General features: G+C 45.1%; 1 protein-coding gene across 3 annotated transcripts in view; it reads right to left on the bottom strand.

The window, feature by feature from the left end:
• Nucleotides 1-6,607, bottom strand: part of bcat1 (branched chain amino-acid transaminase 1, cytosolic) — a 69,536-nt gene extending 62,929 nt beyond the window's left edge. For 2 of the 3 annotated variants that reach the window (XM_086009981.1, XM_086009982.1), the window contains exon 1: nucleotides 6,221-6,607. In XM_086009981.1, the coding sequence (XP_085866107.1) occupies nucleotides 6,221-6,313 (93 nt within the window). In that variant the 5' untranslated portion in view covers nucleotides 6,314-6,607. Of the gene's footprint in view, nucleotides 1-6,091; nucleotides 6,153-6,220 lie in introns of those variants that run through there. The other variant, XM_086009983.1, reaches the window with a different exon arrangement.
• Nucleotides 6,608-22,653: the final 16,046 nt, after the last annotated feature.

The raw sequence follows: 22,653 nt of genomic DNA, 5'->3' as shown, positions 1-22,653 counted from the left end.
CTGAAACGTTAGCTCTGTTTCTCTCTTCACCGATCCTGCCTGGCCTGCCGAGTTTCTCCAGCATTTTCCGTTTTTATTATAGCCAATTCTCTGATCGGCAGCAGCATGGGTCACATCCAGTGGGAAGTCAAGCTTCCAATTAGAGCACAGACACAGTTTAGCACCTTAACAGCAGGAACTAAGCCTCTTGAACCAAGTGTCCTGTCTTGCAGATGTGCTGACTGGGAAACAATGAATACACATTTTACTGAGTGGAAATGGCAAACAGCCTAAAGGAAGTGTTGTCGAGGAGGGCAGGGATCTTTAGCTTGGAATTTCTCGCCTACGACCTGCACAGCTGAAAGGAGCCAGGGTGGAAATAATGGCCCAGAAATTCGGGTCGGGGGCTTCCCGCGGGTGCAAGCCCCCGACCTGCACTTACCTTGCGCGCCGGCAGTTGAGCTCTCGGGCCCCGTGGAATTCCGCTCCGGGGCGTGGCCCAGCTGCCGGTGCGCTGTGCTTGCGTGTCCCAGGGGCGTAGTTACTGTGATGCGTCCCCTGGGATCACGTGAGCCGTGAGCCATGGGCAGCCAATCGGAGGAGGGAAAAGCCCATTCATAAGATTGACAGGAAGACCTGTGAAAACTTATGAATATACGGGCCCCAAAATAGCAGTAAACCTTCAAATAATAATTTTTTTTTTTTTTTTAAATCACACTTTTTAAATAAACTATAAATTACATTAAATAACTATTTTAAACAATAATTTAAATTTTTTGAAAAAAATAATTTTATAAAAAAACAGGGCTAAAAATAAACTTACCTTGCTTTAAAGTATTTAAAAATAATAAACCTGTGGAAAAAATGTTTTAATTTTAATTAATTGACCACTTACCTTGTAAAAAGCAGGCCTTACGCCTGCTTTTTAAATGTGTAAATCCTGCAGACTTACCCTCCCGGGAAAACCTGCAAAAAAAAACGTAAGTTCAAAGCGCACGCGCAGCCTCCCCTGCATGCGCGTTCGACCTCTGAACCCCTTCATTCAGAGGATCGGAAGTGCCGGTTTCCCACGCATGCGCAGTGCATGCAGGAAACCGGCATTTCCATTCGGCCTACGGGTGAGTACCCCGTGCGTACTCACCCGTGGAGACCCGAATTTCTGGGCCAATAAGATGGGTGATCATTATCTCTAAAAGTCAAGAAGCCTGCCAGCACTCACTTACGGCCAACTAATTATCATTGAAGTGCAGACACTGTTGTTACATAGGAAAGCGTGACAGTCAATTTGTGGACAATAAGATCTCACAAACAGCAATGAGATAAACGATTAGTCAATCTGCTTTGGTTGGGGGATAACTGTTGGCCAGGACCAAAAGACTTGCATTTACATAAGAAAACATCCCAAGGCAGTTCACAGGAGCGTAGTCAAAAATTGACATTGAGGCAAAGAAGGGCATATTGGGGTGGGGGTGGGGGAGTCAGCTGTGGCTCAGTTGGTAGCACACTCTCCTCTGAGTCAGAAGGTTGTGGGTTCAAGTCCCACTCCAGGGACTTGCGCACATAAAGCTAGGCTGACACTCCAGTGCAGTGCTGAGGGAATGCTGCACTGTCAGAGGTGCCGTTTTTTAGATGAGACGTTAAACCGAGGCCCAGTCTGCTCTCTCAGGTGGACATAAAAGATCCCATAGCACTATTTCGAAGAAGAGCAGGGGAGTTATCCCTGGTGTCCTGGCCAATATTTATCCCTCAACCAAAATAACAAAAACAGATTATCTGGTCATTATCACATTGCTGTTTGTGGGAGCTTGCTGGGTGCAAATTGGCTGCCGCGTTTCCCACATTACAACAGTGACTACATTTCAAAAAGTACTTCATTGGCTGTAAAGCGCTTTGAGACGTCCTGTGATTGTGAAAGGCGCTATATAAATGCAAATCTTACATGTCTTTCTTTAAAATCTTGGTCAAATTTTAAGGAAAGTCTCAAAGGATGACAAAGGGGTTGAGAGGGGGAGAGGTTGAGGGAGAGAATTACAGAGCTGAGGGCCTAGACGGTTGAAGGCACAGCCACCAATGGTGGGGCGAAGGGATTGGGGTAAATGTGGAAGGCCAGAGTTGGAGGAACGCAGAGTTCATGGAGGGTTGGCAGGCTGGAGCCGATTATAGAGATAGGGAGCAGCGAGGCAATGAAAAGATTTGAACACGAGGATGAGAATTTTAAATTTGAGGTATTCGAGGACCAGAAGCCAATGTAGGACAGGGATGCTGGGTGAGCAGGACTTGGTGTGGGTTAGGATACAGGCAGCAGAATTTGGTTGAGCTCAAGTTTATGGAGGGTGTAGGATGGGAGCCCAACCAGGAAAGCATTGCAATAGTCCATTGTGGAGGTGGCAAAAGCATGGTTGAGGATTCAAGCAACAGATGGGCTGAGGCAGGGGCAGAGAATGGCAGTATGATGAAGAATAGGAGGGGGCCAAGGATAGATCCTTGGGCGATTTCAAAAGTAAAGGTACAGTAGCTGGAAGAGAAGCCATTGCTGGAGATGCTCTAGCTACGATTGGATAGGTAAGACTGGAACTAAATGAGGGGCAGTCCCACTCAGCTGGACAACGGAGGAGAGGCGTTGGAAGAGGGTGGTGTGGTTGAATGTGTCAAAGGCAGAGAGAGGTCAAGAAGGATGAGGAGAGATAGTTTACCGCAGTCATAGTCACATTGGATGTCCTTTGTGACTTTGATGAGGGCCATTTCAGTGCTGTGGCAAGGGGAAAACCTGATTGGAGAGGTTCAAACATGGAGTTGCGGGAAGGATGGACACAGATTTGGGAGGCGACAACACGATCAAGGGCTTTGGACAGGAAAGGAAGGCTGTAGATTGGGTGGCAGTTTGCAAAGACAGAGGGGTCGAAGGTGAGTTTGTTTGAGGTGGGGGTGATGACGACAGTATTGAAATGGGAGGAGGACAGTACCTGAAGAGAGGAAACCATTTACAATGTTCTCTATCATTGGGGTCAGGAAGGGAAGTCGGGTGAATAGTAGTTTAGTGGGAATGGGGTCAAGAGAGCAGCAGGTGGGTCTCATGGACAAGGTGAGCTTGGAGAGGGCATGAGGGGAAATGGACAGAAACTAGAGCAAGGCACAGGTTCAGAACTAAGGCATCAATACATCCATGTAGGTTTTTTTTATACAAACTGCAACACTGAAGCACGAGTGGACTATGTAGACAGCCTTCCAAGCATATTTTGTGTGCAATTTTTCTTTGAAGGGAATGGACGACATGGAATGGCTGCATTCATTGGTTATCCTTAGCTCAACTGTATGACTTGCTCAGCCACTTCCGAGAGCATTAAAAGTCAAACATCTAGAGTTACAAGTAGGCCAGACTGGGGCGGGAGTGTTTGGGGAAGGGGTGGGGGGTGGGGGGTGAAGGGGTGACAGGTTTCATTAGGTGAACCATCTGGGTCTTTACAACAATTCATTCGTTTTCATGGTTTTTTGGATACCCCCCCAGCCCACAAATTATCAGATTTATTAAACTGAATTTCACAACTGGTGGGGCGTAAAGTCACAGGAGGTCATTTTAACTTTAGCGCTTGAGTGCTAAACTGGCGGAGCAGATTGCCCACCCGTTACAAAACCCGACAAATTTCCATTTACATTGATTTTGAACGGGATGAAAATCCGGCAGGTTCTGTAACTGGTGCAGGCCATTCAGCCCCTTGTGCTTGTTCCGCCATTCAATTAGATCATGGCAGATCTGTAACTCAACTCCATTTACCCGCCTTGGTTCCATATCCCTTAATAATCTTAACTAACAAAAATCTATCAATTTCAGTTTTGAAATTTTCAGTTGACCCTCCAGCCTCAACAGCTTTTTGGGAGGAGAGTTCCAGATTCCCACTACCCCTTGTGTGAAGAAGTGCTTCCTGACATCACCCCTGAACGGCCTAGCTCTAATTTTAAGATCGTGCCCCCTTGCTCTGGATTCCTCCAACAGAGGAAATAGTTTCTCTCTATTTACCCTATCAAATCCTTTAAACATCTTAAACATCTCAATAACATCACCCCTCAATCTTCTATACGCAAGGGAAGACAAACCTAGTCCATGCAACCTGTCCTCATAATGTAACCCTTTTAGCCCCAGTGTCATTGTGGTGAATCGGCACTGCGCCCCCTCCAAGGCCAATATACCCTTCCTGAGGTGCGGGGCCCAGAACTGTAACTTTTTAAGTGGGAGGAATCTACTCCGCCAGTGAATCACCTTGCCACTGAAGGTGAAAACTGTCCCCACAATCTCTGGGTTGTTAGTCCAGTACCATTGTACCCACATGATGTAGAGATATGGCTAATATTATCAGACTCAAGTTATCCAGTGACTTTTGTTTTCCTTTGGTATATTTACTCATTTGATTGCTGATATGGACCCAAGTGTGTGCAAACACAGAAAGGAAAGTTCTTGCCCTTTCAGTTTAAATGAGGCTGTTGGAACTCAAAACTCAAGAACAGAAAGAGAAGAAAATTATATCTGCCTACAAGAAAATGTGGTTCTGCACAAATGCACGTGATGCTGGTTATTTAGTCACTGCACATTAAATGCAATTAGGCAAAAACATGTGACTTTTGAACTCTGGACAGTGAACTAAATTGTTCAGACCATCATCTTAAAATTGCAGATTGTTTTTTATTCAGAGATTGTGGGGGCAGTTTTTACCAATGACACCACTGAAGGTAAGGCCGGCATTTATTGCCCATCCCTAATTGCCACCTTCTTGAACCAGAGGGCAGTTAAGAATCAACCACATTGCTGTCTGGGCATATATAGGCCAGACTTCCTTCCCTAAAGGAAGTTAGTGAAACCAGATGGGTTTTTACAACAATCCGATAGTTTCATGGATACTAGCTTTTAATTCCAGATTTATTTAATTAATTGAATTTAAATTCCCCAACTATCCCGTGGTGGGATTTGAGTTCATGTCTCGGATTATTAATCCAGGCCTCTGGATTACTAGTCCAGCAACATAACCACTATACTACCGTACCCATACAATATAGAGGAAATCAAAATGGTATATTAACCAAGAAGTTGCACAGTTGATGCCACGTATCAAAGTAACTGCACTTGCACAAAGCCACCCCAGATTTTAAATGGTTTACAGTGTGATAGAATTTCTGTTCAGCCAGCATTTTTCTTTCAATCACAGCACATCAAGGTACAGGAGACAGCCTGGCCCAACCTGTTTCCCCATTACACAACAATATTACAAAAAACAGAATACTGCGGAGGCTGGAAATCTGAAATAAAAACAGAGAATGCTGAAAACACTCAGCCGGTCAGACGGCAGCATCTGCGGAGAGAAAAACAGAGTTAACGTTTCAGCTCGATGACCTTATCTGCACATTGTGTTTGTGGGAGCTTGCTGTCCGCAAATTGGCTGCTGCATCTTCCTACATTACAACAGTGACTACACTTCAAAAGGACTTCATTAGCTGTAAAGTGCTTTGGGACGGCCGGAAGTTGTGAAAGGCGTTATATAAATGCAAGTTCTTTCTTTCCAAGATTTTTTTTCTCTCTCAAATGTTATTTCCTTTCTCTCCTTGATCCAGCAAAAGAGAAACGATGTTAATTTTACAATAATTTTGTCATTGGGGGGGGGGGGGGAGAAGGTATGCTATGAATTTTCCATACACATGAGAAACATGGCATTCATTATATGGCAGTGCCACACACTGAACATCTCCACCGAGCTCTCAAATGTTAAAAAGGAGGAGAAACGAGACAGCAGCTCTCGACCAGTCACACTGGGAGCTGTCAGCTCCAGTTAACTAAGCTGTGCCCTTCAGCACTGCTAGAAATACACCAACAGGCTGGTTAGGGGGGAGGGGACGCCAAGGACTACTGTACAATCGCAACGTAAACAGGGAGTGCAGCTTCCCTACCCGACTCACGCCTGCTGAACAGGAATTCAGATCCTTTTCTCATTAGTGAGCACACTTTTTCATGATTCTTGCACGGAAACACACAGGCATGCAGGACCGTTTATTTTTTTTGCATTATTTAAAATTACATCTAAAACAGTCAGATTATTCTGCACCCACCCCGGAGCAGATTGCAACATACCTTTTAACAAGAGTTAATCATTCTGACCTTCGCAAAATTGCATCGTGTTGAGGAAGCTTTTGTTAAAATCACGCGGTCCAAATCCATTAATACCAGATGCAATTGCAATCAAATAATCTGCACACTTACCTCCATTTTTTTAACAGATAAATCTCCAGCCACGTTTTCTTTCAGTGGATGCAGCTGTGGATTCTGCAGATAGGAAATGTTTTTTTTAAACATTTAAGTGTAACGTGTCACTGTCAGTTGCAGCAACAAAGCGGAGCCGGTACCCAGGCAGATGCTGTCTCCGGCGATCCCAGGGGCTCTCACTCCACAGCCCAGCAGTGGAGAGCTACGCGTTTGCAGCGAGCTGGGCTCGATTTCCCCTTTTATTTAAGGTGGCTCCAATCTGCCCCTCATTGCATCAGCCGGGAGAGCGCATCTGTCTGCCCGCGTCACTCAGCCCACAGTACAGGGCAAAGCCCAGCACCCTCCCACAGCCTTTCCAAATCTTGCCCTGCACTCTGTGTTCCCAAATACTCGCTAAACCTACGTCATTGTTTTTGTTCGGTTAAATGCACGATTACATATATATATGAAAAAAAGTACTGCAAGTTCAAAAATGTAAATCAGATGTTTCAAACCCCCCCCCCCCCCCCCACCCCCCCCCTAAAGCAAGATCTTTCTCATTTCATCTTGGGGATGGATAATAGAAAAAAAGAAAGACTTGCATTTATACAGCGCCTTTCACGGCCGCCGGGACGTCCCAAAGCGGTTTACAGCCAATGACGTGCATTTGAAGTGTTGGAATGCAGGAAACGCGGCAGCCAATTTGCGCACAGCAAGCTCCCACAAACAGCAATGCGATAATGACCAGATAATCTGTTTTTAGTGATGTTGATTGAGGGATAAATATTGGCCAAGACACCAGGGAGAACTCCCCTGCTGTTCTTCAAAATAGTGCCATGGGATCTAAACTGAGGCCTCGGTTTAGCGTCTCATCCGAAAGACGGCACCTCCGACAGTGCAGCACTCCCTCAGTACTGCACTGGTGTGTCGGCCTAGGTTTTTGTGCTCAAGTCCCTAGATGTGGGTAAAGCCACATTTATTGCCGATTCACAATTGCCCTGAGGTGATAGTGGCTCGCTAGGTCACTTAAGAGGGCATTAAGAGTCAACCACATAGAAAAGAAAGATGCTGCATTTATGGGGTTGTGGGGAAAGAGCAGGGGGGAGTGGGACTAATTGGAGAGCTCTTTCAAAGAGTCAGCACAGGCACGATGGGCCGAATGGCCTCCTTCTGTGCTGTATGATTCTGTGATTTATATAGTGATTTTCACGACGTCCCAAAGTGCTTTGCAGCCAATGAAGTCGCTTTTGAAGTGTAGTCACTGTTGTAATGTAGGAAACGCAACTGCCAATTTGTGCGCAGAAAGATCCCACAAATAGCAACATGATAACAACCAGATAATCTGTTTTTAGTGATGTTTGTATAGAGATAAATGTTGGCCAGAACACCAGGAAAACCCCCTTGCTCTTCTTCAAAAAGTGCTGTGGAATCTTCTACTTCCACTTGCGAGGGCAGACAGGGCCTCGGTTTAACATTTCATCCGAAAGATGGCACCTCCGGACAGTATAGCACTCATAAGAAATGTAAAAAAAGGCAAAGAGGGAACTAAGACCAAACATCGTTTCGTAAGACAGATACAACTGTAAGAACATCTTCCAGTGTTACGACAGCAAAGGAGAATTGAGGTCTCTTGATGATGCAACAGGATTTAAACTGGGGATGAACTTAACATAGGAGCAGGAGGAGGCCACTCAGCCCCTCGAACCTGCTCCTCCATTCAAATAGATCATGGCTGATCAGTACCTCAACCCCATTTATTCGCCTTTGCTACATACAACGAAAATCTAGTGACCTCAGTCCTGAAAGCTCCACTTGATCCTGCACCTTCTGGGGGAGAGAATTCCAGATTTCTATTACCCTCTGTGTGAAAGAATTCTTCCCGATTTACCTCCTGGATGGCCTAGCTTTCATTTTAAGATTATGTCCCCTCATTCTTGATTCCCAGGCAGAGTATCTACCCTATCAAATCCTTTTAACATTTTAAACGCCTCCATCAGATCACCCCTCAATCTGCTGCGCTCAAAGGAATACAAGCCAAGTTTATGCAACCTGCCTTCATCATTTAACCCTTTTAGCCCCAGTATCGCTCTGATGAATCTGCGCTGCACCCCTTCCAAGGCCAGTATATCCTTCCTAAAGTGTGGTGCCCAGGACTGAACACAGTACACCAGATGGGTTCTGACCATTATGAAAGTTGTTAACGTACTAAATCATTCCCCAGTTTCTGGGGTGCAGTGTTGCAAAGATCATTTTGCCAAGGATCACGAAATGAGCCTTTTTGTCAGAAGAGTTTCTGGAAGGTTATGTACACTACGTCACTTCTTTGTTTGACTTTGAATCGGTCCATAATGATTTGAACTGTTGACTAGACTCAATGTAGTGATTTATATCGTATAGTAACAGTCACAAACATTTGGATAACTATGCCTACAGAGTATCCTGGTTACTGGCTGGAAACAAATGCCTCACGGACTTCATGAGCTAACATACTCAAGGGGCGGCTCCTGATTCCTGATATGCGTTTCCGATGTCTGAAGTTCCACTCCGGGAGAGTAAATTCATACAATTATCCCTTTAGACTTCTCTTCTCCACTGCCTTCAAAACAAAAACATCAATCAGGATTTGAACTCATGGTCCTACACAAAGAATGTTTAATCAGCTGTTTTATTAAGCACTACAACAACAACGTGCATTTATATAGCGCCTTTAACATAGTAAAACGTCCCAAGGCGCTTCACAGGAGCAATTATCAAACAAGGTTTGACACCGAGCCACATAACGAGATATTGGGGCAGGTGACCAAAAGGTTGGTCAAAGAGGCAGGTTTTAAGGAGCATCTGAAAGGACGAGAGAGAGGCGGAGAGGTTTAGGGAGGGAATTCCAGAGCTTAGGGCCTAGTTGACTGAAGGCATGGCCGTCAATGGTGGAGTAATTAAAATCGGGGATGTGCAAGAGGCCAGAATTTGAGGAGCACAGATATCTCAGAGGGTTGTAGGGATGGAGAAAGTTACAGAGATACTTATTGTTGGTGAGCTGCGTTTTTTTCCCGGTTCGTTCATGTTTGGGAGCATTGTTAAAAACTAGTTACATTTCCTCATAATCCTGAAATCACCTAAATCCAGTGATTCTCTTGCTTAATCAGGGAGCACGTGCTAAATGAGTAAAGTGGTTACTTATTAACCATTTGAGCGCTCCCAAGATTTTGAACATCTTCCCCAGCGCAGGATCAGTTTGCTGTTTGGTAACTTTTGGTGGATCTGTGTCAGTAGCTGTTTAGCCTGCATGTCCACAATTTCACATCATGCACTCACTGTGAATGCAGCTCCCTACTGGAAGCCTGGGAGGGGCCATTATGTTAGCTGTGGTTCAGTTCTCATCTTTAGAATCAGAAGATTGTAGGTTCAGGTTTCACTCCCGAGATTTGTAGAACATAATCCAAGTTGACAATGCAGTACTGAGGAAATGCTGCATTGTCAGAGGTGCTGCCTTTTGGATGACAGTTTAAATTGAGGCCATGTCTGCTCTCTCGCATGGACATAAAAGATCCTCGGCACTATTCGAGTAAGAGCAGGGGGGTTTCCCTTCGGTGTCCTGGCCAAAATTTATCCCTCAACCAACATCACTAAAGCAGATAATCTGGCCATTTATTTTTCATGACTGTTTGTGGGAGCTTGCTATGCACAAATTGGCTGCCGCGTTTCCTACATTACAGCAGTGACTACACTTCAAAAAAAAATGTAAATCTGTCAATCACTGGCTGCAAAGCGCTTCGGGACGTCCTAAGGCCGTGAAAGGCGCTATATAAATGCAAGTCTTTCTTTCTTTCTCTTTTTTTCTTTCTTTCCTTTCTTTTCTTTCTTTTCTTTCTTTCCTCCTTCCTTCCTTCCTTTCTTTCTTTGTATGATGTGACACGCACACAGTTATGTGACATCAGGGCAAGTTTATCAAGGAGATATATGTAAATACTAAGTGTCAGTTTTTGTGACAGTATTTCTCTTGACGTCTGATTCAAGGTCAGTTTCCAGTTTGACAATTTGTAGACTCTGTGATGAGTAACATCCGTAGGGAGAAGCTTCCAACCAACTAAAGGTGATTTTTTTTTGCATGTCATCCTTGGCTCAGAGGTAGCACTCTTGTAGGTCGTGGGTTCAAACCACACTCCAGGAACCCGAGCACTTGAAGTCAGATGACACTCCAGCGCAGTACTGAAGGAGTGCTGAGGTGCTGGCTTTCAGATGAGATCTCACATGCCTGCCCTTTTAACTGGATGTAAAAGATCCCACAACACTATTCAAAGAAGAACAGTGAGTTCTCCCCGGTGTCCTGACTGACATTTATCCTTCAACCTACACCACCAAAACAGATTATCTAGTCACTTACCTCGTTGCTCTTTATAGGACCTTGCTGTGTGCTAATTGACTGTCGTGTTGCCCTACATTATGACAGTGACAACACTTCAAAAGCACTTCATTGGCTGTGACTCGCTTTGGGGCAATATGATATGTGCTATAAGAATGCAAGTTCGTTCGCAGGAATTAACCTGTCGCTAATGATAGAATCACAGAATCATACAACACACAGAAACATAGAAACATAGAAGATAGGAGCAGGGGTAGGCCATTCGGCCCCTCGAGCCCGCTCTGCCATTTAGTACCCTGTCGTTGCTCACTCCCCATATCCCTTGATCCCTTTAGCCTCAAGAAATATATCCAACTCCTTCTTGAATATATTTAATGAATTGGCCTCAACTGCCCTGTGTGGCAAAGAATTCCACAGGTTCACCACCCTCTGGGTGAAGAAATTCCTCCTCATCTCAGTCCCAAATGCCTTACCCCTTATCCTTAGACTGTGACCCCTGGTTCTGGATTCCCCCGCCATCGGGAACATCCTTCCTGCATCTAGTCTGTCTAGTCCTGTTAGAATGTTATAAGTTTCAATGAGATCCCCTCTCATTCTTCTAAACTCTAGCGAATATAAGCCTAATCGACCCAATCTCTCCTCATACATCATTCCTGCCATCCCAGGTATCAGTCTGGTGAATCTTCGCTGCACTCTCTCCATGGCAAGAACATCCTTCCTCAGATAAGGTGACCAAAACTGCACACAATACTCAAGGTGTGGTCTCACCAAGGCCCAGCACAGAAGGAGGCCATACGGCCCATCGTGTCTGTGCCGGCAACAATGGGCCGAATGGTCTCATTCTGTGGGATTTACAGGGACATACGGAATTTTCTGAATTTGCATTCTCAATTCAAGTACATATTGGGCCAGAACTTCGGGTCCCCACAGGTGAGTACATGCTGGGTACTCACGCGTAGGCCCAACAAAAGTGCCGGTTTCGTGCATGCACTGCACATGCGTGAGAACATAAGAACATAAGAAATAGGAGCAGGAGTAGGCCAATCGGCCCCTCGAGCCTGCTCCGCCATTCAATAAGATCATGGCTGATCTGATCCTAACCGCCAATCCACTATCACAGAACCATTTCCTGAATCTAACAGAATTAGACACACGAAATAGGAGCAGGATCAGGCTACACAGCCCCTGGGCCCGCTCCGCTACCCACAGGGCCATGACCGATCCGGTCCTAGACTCATGTCCAAATTCCTGCCCGCTCCCCGTAACCCTTAATTCCCTTTACTTCTAGGAAACTGTCTATTTCTGTTTTAAATTTATGTAATGATGTAGCTTCTACAGCTTTTTGGGGCAGCATATTCCATGGACCAACCACCCTCTGAGTGAAGTAGTTCCTCCTCATCTCAGTTTTGAAAGAGCAGCCCCTTATTCTAAGACTATGCCCCCTAGTTCTAGTTTCACCCATCATCGGGAACATCCTCCCCGCATCCACCCGATCCAACCCCTTCACAATCTTATATGTTTCAATAAGATCGCCTCTCATTCTTCTGAACTCCAATGAGTAGAGTCCCAATCTACTCAACCTCTCCTCATATGTCCATCCCCTCATCCCCGGGATTAACCGAGTGAACCTTCTTTGTACTGACTCGAGAGCAAGTATGTCCTTTCTTAAGTATGGACACCAAAACTGTACGCAGTATTCCAGGTGCGGTCTCACCAATACCTTGTACAACTGAAGCAATACCTCCCTGTTTTTATATTCTATCCCCCTAGCAATGAAAGCCAACATTCCATTGGCCTTCTTAATCACTTGAGAAACCGGAACTTCCGTTCCCTTAAAGGAAGGGGTTCACAGGTCGAACGCGTGCGCCGGAGAGGCAGCGTGTACGCCTGGAACTTCCGTTTTTTTTGCATGTTTCTTTGGGAGGGTAAGTCTCCAGGAGCTACGCTTCTAAAAAGCAGTTGCAAGGCCTGCTTTTAACAAGGTAAGTGGTGAATTAAGTTAAATTAAAACATTTTTTCCACAGGTTCATTGTTTTTAAATACTTTAAAGAAAGGTAAGTTTATTTTTAGCCCCGTTAGAAACTGTAATTAAATTTTTACAAAATTTTAATTATTGTTTAAAATAGTTATTTTATGTAATTTATAGTTATTTTAAAAATATGATTTAAAAAAAATTTATTTGAAGTTTTAGTGATGTTTTGGGGCTGAATTGTATTCATAGATTTGACAGGTCTTCCTGTCAAATCTATGAATACAGATTCCCTGCTACCATTGGCTCTCCATGGCCCACGTGATCCCAAGGGACGCTTCGAACTAACTGCGTCCCTGGGATACGCAAGCACTGCGCACCGGCAGTTGGAGCAGGCCCAGGATCGGAATCCCACGTGGGCCCACAGCACAATGGCCGGCGCGTTTGGTAAGTGCAGGTCGGGGGCTTGCACCCACGGGAAGCCCCCGACCCGAATTTCTGGGCTATTATGAAGTCGGACTTGCACCCCATAATTTTCCATAATTCTTAAAATAACTCCTGTTATGTATATGCTAAAGTCAATCAATTCTTCCAAAGGGTTGGCTGAACCTCCGCTGTTCCTGCCACTTCGAACAAACGCTACACTAAGTGTCGAGCAGGCAGTGGAAGGTCATGGAGATTTTGATAAATGTTTAAGCAGCTGCTAGAAAAATATGAATAGAAATATTGTACAAATTTTGTCATTGCAACAAAAAAGGATTTAGGCAAACATTGTGCAACTGGCCATAGCTAGTTGATCATAACCAGACATCACCAGTTGCCTCTGACCAATATTCGGAAGGCTAACAGGAAGTAAGAAAGAAAGCTGTTGCTCAAGGTAAAGATAAATTGCAAAGACGATTATACGCACATGCTTAAAGAATGGGTGGGACCACTTTGAGATGAAGGGATCTTACACTTGCAAGGGAGGGAATGGCAGAGACGCTTAATAAGTATTTCACCTTAGTAATTACAGAAGAAGGTGAACATGGGACTGTAGGCTTCCATGTCGGCCTGGCTCAGTGGATAACACTCTCGCCTCTGAGTTAGAAGGTTGTGGGCTGAAGTCCCACGCCAGAGACTTGAACCCACAGACCTTCGGACTCAGGGGTGAGAGTGCTATCGCTGAGCCAAGGCTGACATAACGTAGGTTAAACCAAAACCTCTTCTAGGCCAAATAGGTACAAGTTCCCCGAATGTTACACTTGGTTTATCCCTTTCTTCAACAGGGTGTAAGATTTGCTATGTTCCAGTTTTGAGCACACAAATCTAGGCTGACACTCCAGTGCAGTGCTGAGGGAGTGCTGCACTGTCGGAGGTGCCGTCTTTTGGATGAGACGTTAAACTGAGGCCTTGTCTGCTCTCTGAGGTGGACATAAAAGATCCCTTGGCGCTATTTCGAAGAAGAGCAGGGGAGTTATTCCCGGTCTCCTGGCCAATATTTATCCCTCAATCAACATCACAAAAATAGATTATCTGGTCCTTATCACATTGCTGTTTGTGTGAGCTTGCTGCATGCAGTTGGCTGCCATGTTTCCTACATTACAACAGTCACTGTACTTCATTGGTTCTAATGTGCTTTGGGATGTCCTGAGGTTGTGAAAGGCGCTATATAAATGCAAGTCTTTCTTTTTATGAGTAGTGTGTGGAAGTGACATTACTGGGGCGGGGGTGGGGGGTGGTAAGTATTTAAAAGGAAACCATAATGAAAAAAAAATTATTGGACTGCAAGTAGAAAAGTCACCAAGCCCAGATAATATGTATCCCCGAGGGAGTTTAGGGAGCAGATAGCAGAGTCATTTACCAGAATCTTTCAAAAAGAATTTGAAAACAGGAAATGTGACAAAAGGACTGGAACACAGCAAATCTTACACCTTGTTCAAGAAAGGGATAAAAGGTGTAACATAAGAACATAAGACATAGGAGCAGGAGTAGTTCATTTGGCCCCTCGAGCCTGCTCCGCCATTCAATAAGATCATGGCTGATCTAATCTTGGCCTCAACTCCACGTCCCTGCCCACTCCCCATAACCCTCGACTCCCTTATCGTTCAAAAATCTGTCTAACTCCGCCTTAAATATATTCAATGACCCAGCCTCCACAGCTCTCTGGGGAAAAGAATTCCAAAGATTCACAACCCTCTGAGAGAAGAAATTCCTCCTCATTTCCGATTTTAAAGGGTTTCCCCTTATTCTAAAATTATGCCCCCTAGTTCTAGATTCCCCCACGAGGGGAAACATCCTCTCTGCAACTACCCTGTCAAGCCCCTTCAGAATCTTATATGTTTCAATAAGATCTCCTCTCATTCTTCTAAACTCCAATGAGTATAGGCCCAACCTGCTCAACCTTTCTTCATAAGATACCTCCTTCATCTCTGGAATCAACCTCGTGAACCTTCTCTGAACTGCCTCCAATGCAAATGTATCCTTCCTTAAATAAGGAGACCAAAACTGCACGCAGTACTCCAGGAGTGGTCTCACCAACGCGCTGTACAGTTGTAGCAGGACTTCCCTACTTTTATGCTCCATTCCCTTTACAACAAAGACCATCATTCCACTTGCTTTCCTAATTACTTGCTGTACCTGCATGTTAACTTTTTGTGGTTCATGTACAAGGACCCCCAGATCCCTCTGTACCTCAGTATTTTGTAATCTCTCCCCATTTAAATAATAATTTGCTTTTATATTTTTCCTACCAAAGTGGATAACCTCATATTTTCCCACATTAAACTCCATCGGCCAGATTTTTCCCCACTCACTTAGCCTCTCTATATCCCTTTGGAGATTCTTTGCGTGCTCCACACAATTTGCTTTCCCACCTATCTTTGTATCATCAGCAAATTTGGCTACATTACACTCGGTCCCTTCATCCAAGTCATTAATGTAGATTGTAAATAGTTGAGGCCCCAGCACCGATCCCTGCGACACCCCACTAGTTGCAGTTTGCCAACCTGAAAATGACCCATTTATCCCGACTCTCTGTTCTCTGTTAGTTAGCCAATCCTCTATCCATGCTAATATATTGCCCCCAACCCTGTGAGCTCTTATCTTGTGCAGTAACCTTTTATGTGGCACCTTATCGAAACATTTGGGGGATTTGTACCTATTTGGCCTAGAAGAGGTTTTGGTTTAACCTACGTTATGTCAGCCTGGGCTCAGCGATAGCACTCTCGCCCCTGTGTCAGAAGGTTGTGGGTTTGATCCCCATTCCAGGGACTTGAACACAGAATCTTGACTGATACTTTTATGATATTGCAATGAAATAGATTCAGCTTACAAAGGGTTAACTGCCAGAGATACACAAAGCACTGTGAATGTTGTTTAGGAATACCAGACCGCCGTCATTGCAAACTATTTACTTTTGCATGTTTTGTCAGCATTGAGACAATGAGAAGTTAGTCAGCACATCCTGGAGCAGCTCGTACCCTGATGCTAATATGGGTTTTCGTTCATTATGGCAGGCAGGGGGCTTAGCTGGACAGATAATTTAGGTGCCATGAACGTCCACATAAAGGTCAGGGGTGGGCGGGGGGAGGGGGGGTGAAGGAGGGGGTTTTAAGGTGTGACTTTCAATGGCAGCTTTGCAGAACCAGTCATCGTCCTGCAGAGTTGAGAAAATAGTCAGGCAGCCTTTGTCTATCTCTGCCTGTCTCTTTCTCCCTCTCTGGACAGTCATTCTCGAACAGTGAGAGATCTCACTCTCTAGTCAGTCAGAGTCAGAAACCCCAGGCTGCGGTATGCACATGAATGGCCTATAATTAAAAGTTAGTCCCAGTTAGTCCCGGGACAGTCAACTTGTAAATGAGTTTAGCCTATAACAGAAGCAGAGTTGCTTGGCTTGTTATTTTATGCTAGGAGGAGTGGTAGGAAATAAATGTATCTTAGTGGAAAACTGTGTTCTGTTCATTCATGTATTCTATGTAAAATGTACCAGTTTGTCAGTTTACAATCGGCCTTGTCTCACTAACGAGCTTTTCAGTCCGCCTTCCAAAATGGAGAACGCACATAACAGCATGTGTGAGATCATAGTACCCAATGGATGAGCGGTCTTTTCTTAAATTTCCCAGGTCACACTAATGTTTACCTGGCTGTTGGGCAGTAATGGGGTACTCCTGAACATGGGCACATGAGGTCCACTTACTGGAGTGACTGGTGATGCCAAGCCTGAGAGAAGATCTATTGTCCACCCAGGAATTTGTAGCACCAGGAAAGGGCCCGTTGGTCTTACCTTGGTTGTGAGTTAACGTCTCAGGCACATCTTCCAAGGCTCTGTTACTGGTACGGTGAGGGGAGAGCCTAAAGTCAGGCTCACAGGCCTATGCGTCAAAGGGAGCTCTTTTCCAGGGCTTCAGTGGATAGCTTTAGACCCCTAGCAACCATCCATCCATGGGGAAAGTAATCAAAACCATGGCCTGCATAAACAATGTGCGCGTGCCACCTGCCTGATGGGAGATCGGTCAGGTGCCTCCTGCTGTTGCTTGGGTTGATCCGGTGGCATAATGCATCAGTCACCTCGACCACCGCTGACAGAGCCGACCATGTCCTCAAAGTGGCTTCAAGGTCTAGCTGCAGGAAATTGCACAGTTCAGCCACAGCCTCTCTTAGAAAATCATTACCAAACCCAGGCAGCTATCCTCAAGCATGTGCAGGTATCAGTGCCTTGGCCTGTATATGGAGGGTTCAGTGTAAGGGCATCTCCCTCTTAAGCACCTAAGGTGAATCTATACCTATCTTGCAAGCCTCCCCTGACCCTTCTCCTTCTTCTCACAGGTAAAAAGGGATGTCCCGCAGAATACCCGCAGCTCTTATTTAAGCCACGTACTATTTCCTTGGCAAACACCCATTGATGGGAAATGGGGGGCATGTAGCTTTAAGAAGGTCTGAATAACTTTAGTACTTAACCAGAAATCTGCAAATAAGCAGTCGCATTGCTGGGTCCAACATACAGCTACTTACCACAACTATCAAGCAGACTCCACTTTTGGGAAAGAGAGCCATGCAATGTCTGTTTTATACGGGTACAGAGGCCAAGAACATACAAGAACATAAGAACATAAGACGTAGGAGCAGGAGTGGGTCATTCGACCCCTCGAGCCTGCTCCGCCATTCAATAAGGTCATGGCTGATCTGATCTTGACCTTAACTCCACTTCCCTGCCCGCTCCCCATAACCCTTGACTTCCTTACCTTTCAAAAATCTGTCTATCTCCACCTTAAATATATTCAATGACCCAGCCTCCACAGCTCTCTGGGGAAGAGAATCCCAAAAATTCCTCCTCAAGAAATTCGATCACACCCGAAAACGGGCAAGGCAGGGGGCGGGGCGCGCACTGTTGGCGCCACGAGTTGCTAAGCGAGTTTATCGCGTGGTGAGTCAGGCGCTGGGACAGACCAATATCACAAAAGCGTCCTACAACAAGAGTAGGGCCCTTATTTAAATACTTTATTCAATGTTTAACATGCTTTCAGCACCGCCCTCGACTCCTACGGAGCAGCCCGATCCAATAGGGCGGTCTACGCACGTCTGGCATGGAATGAGCGCGGTCTTGCCACCCGCCCATTTCCCACCTGAAAAGCGGGCCCGAAGACAATATATTTCTAAGCCGTAGGCCAGGGAAGTCACACTGAACCTTTATAAATCACTGGTTAGGCCTCAGCTGGAGTATTGTGTTCAATTCTGGGCACCGCACTTTAGGAAGAATGTCAAGACCTTGGAGAGGGTGCAGAAGAGATTTGCTGGAATGGTACCAGGAATGAGGGACTTCAGTTATGTGGAGAGACTAGAGAAGCTGGGATTGTTCTCCTTAGAGCAGAGTAGGTTACAGGGAGATTTAATAGAGGTGTTCAAAGTTTTGAAGACTTTTGATAGAGTAAATAAGGAGAAACTGTTTCCACTGGCAGGAGGGTCAGTAACCAGAGGACGTGGATTTAAGGTGATTGGCAAAAGAGCCAGAGGGGAGGTGAGGAGAATTGTTTTTACGCTGCGAGTTGTTGTGACCTGGAATGCACTGTCTAATTCAATAGTAACTTTCAAAAGGGAATTGGATATACACTTGAAAAGAAAAAATGTGCAGGGCTATGGGGAAAGGGCAGGGGAGTGGTAGCTCTTTCAGAGAGCAAGCACTGACGCGATAGGATGAATGGCCTCCTTCTGCACTGTAATGATTCTAGTCTGTACTGACCATTCGAGCGCTGCAAATGCATTACGAGACCATCGGATCATTTACATAATTATTGGGGCATTAATGAGCCTAGCACATGCTTAGTCTGCAGCTCCCCAGAGACACAGGTGCTTGCCCAGTGGGTTATCACACACTAGGTGCAACAGGACTTAACAAGCATTCATATGTTCATCCGAAAAACAGCACCTCCAACAGTGCAGTACTCCCTCAGTACAGCACGGGGCGTGTCAGCCTGGAATATGTGCTGCAAGTCTCTGGAGTGGGACTTGAACCCACAACCTGTGGACTCAGGGTGCGACCCACTGAGCCACAACTGACACCTTCAAACCGTGTCATGCAAGTCATCGTCCCCTTGCAGTAAAATCCAGACCAGAAGCTCAGGATGACAATTACTAGACTGTTTGCTTGCTTCAGCTGGTTGGTATGTTTAGGCAGCCTGCCAGTTGAATTAGTTGTATGTCACGGTTGGAAGTCTAGCAGCAAACTGGCGAAGCAACGCCACTCATCATCATTGACACTCACTGACCTATAACCTTTCATATTCAACTGTGATTAATGAAATTGGCTTCTTGCATAACTCCTACTTGTTGACTGCCAAAAGTGCCTTTAATGCTATGCGTCAGACCTCTTATTGACATAACAAGCTGGGTTACGTAGAGTGCGTCGTGATAAAGCATAAAGAAATTGGCTTTGAAAATTTTGATTCCGCTAAGATCTGGAATTAGTGTGTTTTTTAAAAGTTATATTTTGTCTCTTTTTTAAAAATTATCTTTAGGTTACCTTTTTTTAAATGGAAGAACCAAGGTGGTGGCCTAGTGCAAGACACCTCTCAACTGAAAAGACTAGGGGGCTAAATTCGATAGTCCCCGAAAACAGCTGTGTGGATCGCGATGCACGATTAACCCCGCGCCCATTGCTTCCGATGCAGGCAGCATGAAGTTTGCATGATTTAAATGATGGCTGCGTGCAGCCCAGGGCTAAACATGCTGTTGAGTGGCTGCACGCCTCAGTAGGGGGCCCAAGTTAGCACCACTTAAAGCTAGCCTGCACTACTTAAAGGGCAGGTGCATTCTGGCTGGAGCAGGTGCTGGAAGTGGCTGGGGAAGAGAATCTGACCTGCAAGAAGAGTGACTAATGGCGCAACAGGGGAGCAAACGTGCTCCATGGTTCTCAGACGCTGCACGGGAGGCCTTGGTGGAGGAGGTAGACAGGAGGAGCGAGGTCCTCTATCTGCAGGGCCCAGGAGGCCCTCCAGACAAACTCTCAAAAGGCAGTGGGAGCAGATAGCCCTGGCGGGCAATGCCAGAAGTGAAGCCCCGAGGACCTGGATGCAATGCCGCAGGAATGCATAATTTGCAATAAACATATATTCCTCTAGGGCATAAAAACCCAAAAGGGAAAGTGATCCAACAAAAGAAATTAAAGCTAGTATTAAGTCAAAGGAAGAAGCTTATAAAGTTGCCAGAAAAAGCGGTCAGCCTGAGGATTGGGATCTTTTTAGAAATCAGCAAAGGGGGACCAAGAAATTGATAAAGAAAGGGAAAATGAGCACAAACTAGCAAATAATATAAAAACGGATTGTAAAAGCTTCTATAGGTATGTGAAAAGGAAAAGACTGGTGAAGGTAAATGTAGGTGCTTTACAATCAGAGACGGGAGAATTTATAATGGGGAATGAGTAAATGGCAGAGAAATTAAATAAATACTTTGTTTCTGTCTTCACGGAGGAAGACACAAAAAATCTCCCAGAAATACAAGAAAACCAAGGGTGTGGCGAGAATGAGGAACTTAAAGAAATTATTATTAGTAAAAAAACAGTACTAGCAAAATTAATGGGACTAAAAGTCAATAAATCCCAAGGACTGGATGACCTACATCCTAGGGTTTTGAAAGAGGTAGCCATTGGGATAGTGGACGCATTGGTTGTCATCTTCCAAAATTCTATAGATTCTGGAACGGTTCCTGCAGATTGGAGGATAGCAAATGTAACCCCACTATTTAAGAAAGGAGGGAGAGAGAAAAGGGGGAACTACAGACCTGTTAGCCTCATATCAGTAGTTGGGAACATGCTGGAATCTATTACAAAGGATGCAATAACTGGGCATTTAGAAACTAATAGTAAGATTGGGCAGAGTCAACATGGATTTATGAAAGGGAAATCCTGTTTAACAAATCTATTGGAGTTCTTTGAGGATATAACTAGTGGAGTAGAGGGTGCGGTGTATTTGGATTTTCAGTAGGCCTTCGATAAGGTGCCACACAAGAGGTTGGTGAACAAAATTAGGGCACATGGAATTGGGGGCAATATACTAGCATGGATTGAGAATTGGTTAACAGACAGAAAACAAGAGTAGGGATAAACAGGTCTTTTTCAGGATGGCAGGCTGTGACTAGTGGGGTACCGCAAGGATCGGTGCTTGGGCCCCATCTATTCACAATCTATATCAATGATTTGGATGAGGGGACTAAATGTAACATTTCCAAATTTGCTGATGATACAAAGCTAGGTGGCAGTGTCAGTTGCGAGAAGGATGTGAAGAGGCTTCAAGGGGATCTCGACAGGCTCAGTGAGTGGGCGAGGACATGGCAGATGGAATATAATTTGGATAAATGTGACGTTATCCACTTTGGTAGAAAAAACAGAAAGGCAGAGTATTTCCTAAATGGTGAAAGATTGGGGAATGCAGATGCTCAAAGGGACCTGGGTATCCTTGTACATGAGTCACTGAAAGTGAATGTGCAGGTGCAGCAAGCCTTTAGGAAGGCAAATGATATGCTGGCCTTCATTACAAGAGGATTTGAGTACAGGAGTAAAGAAGTCTTACTCCAATTATATAGGGCCTTGGTGAGACCACACCTGGAGTACTGTGTACAATTTTGGTCTCCTTATCTAAGGATGGATATACTTGCCACGGAGGTTCACGAGATTGATTCCTGGGATAGCGGGACTGTCGTATGAGAAGAGATTGAGTAAACTAGGCCTGTATTCTCTTGAATTCAGAAGAATGAGAGGGGATCTCACTGAAGCATACAAAATTATTACAGGGCTTGATAGGGTGGATGCTGGGAGAATGTTTCCTTGGCTGGGGAGTCTAGAACCAGGGGCCACAGCCTCAGGATAAAGGGTAGGCCATTCAGGACTGAGATGAGAAGAAATTTCTTCACACAGAGGGTGGTGAATCTTTGGAATTCTCTACCCCAGAGGGCTGTGGAGGCTCAGTCATTGGGTATATTCAAAACAGAAGTCAATAGATTTCTGACTAGTAAAGGCATCAAGGGATATGTCGATAGGGCCGGTGAATGGAGTTGAGGCAGAAGATCGGCCATGATCTCATTGAATGGTGGAGCAGGCTCGAAGGGCCAAATGGCCTACCCCTGCTCCTATTTCTTATGTTCTTATGTAAGTTCAATGACCTCACACAAGTGGTCAAGGTCAGTGAATTCATCTTCAAGTTCCATATCCCGCCAACAGCACCACTAGCCTCACACACTGCTCAATGCACCACACCCCCATCACTCACCTACCAACAGTCTCTATCAAATAGGATTCATGGCTCACATTCATAGCTTCACCCTCACACACATAACACTGCTGCAAGCCTCACACTCACATCTCACAGTTTGAACACACTACTAGCTTTTCAACCATGACAGCCACATCACCCAATCACATTGCACCACATTCACTGATACACTTCCCACTCTCTTGTCGGACAAGTTGGCACATAACCGGAGGGAGCATGAGCTAACCAGCAGGGGAGAGGTGCGCCTGTTTATTAACATCTTCTTGTATTTTGTCACAGTCCTCCTCAGTATTAACTATACGCCTGAATTTCGTGCTATCTGTAAATTTGGAAATTATACTAACTAGTGTTGCAAAGGGGTGGAAAGTTTCCGGTAAATTTC

Source organism: Somniosus microcephalus, chromosome 17 (assembly GCF_052327205.1).
Source record: "Somniosus microcephalus isolate GS21.2 chromosome 17, FLI_Smic_1.0, whole genome shotgun sequence".
Classification (NCBI taxonomy): domain Eukaryota; kingdom Metazoa; phylum Chordata; class Chondrichthyes; order Squaliformes; family Somniosidae; genus Somniosus; species Somniosus microcephalus.
The sequence above is the reverse complement of the archived record's forward strand: the minus strand, read 5'-3'. Positions and strand labels throughout refer to the sequence as shown.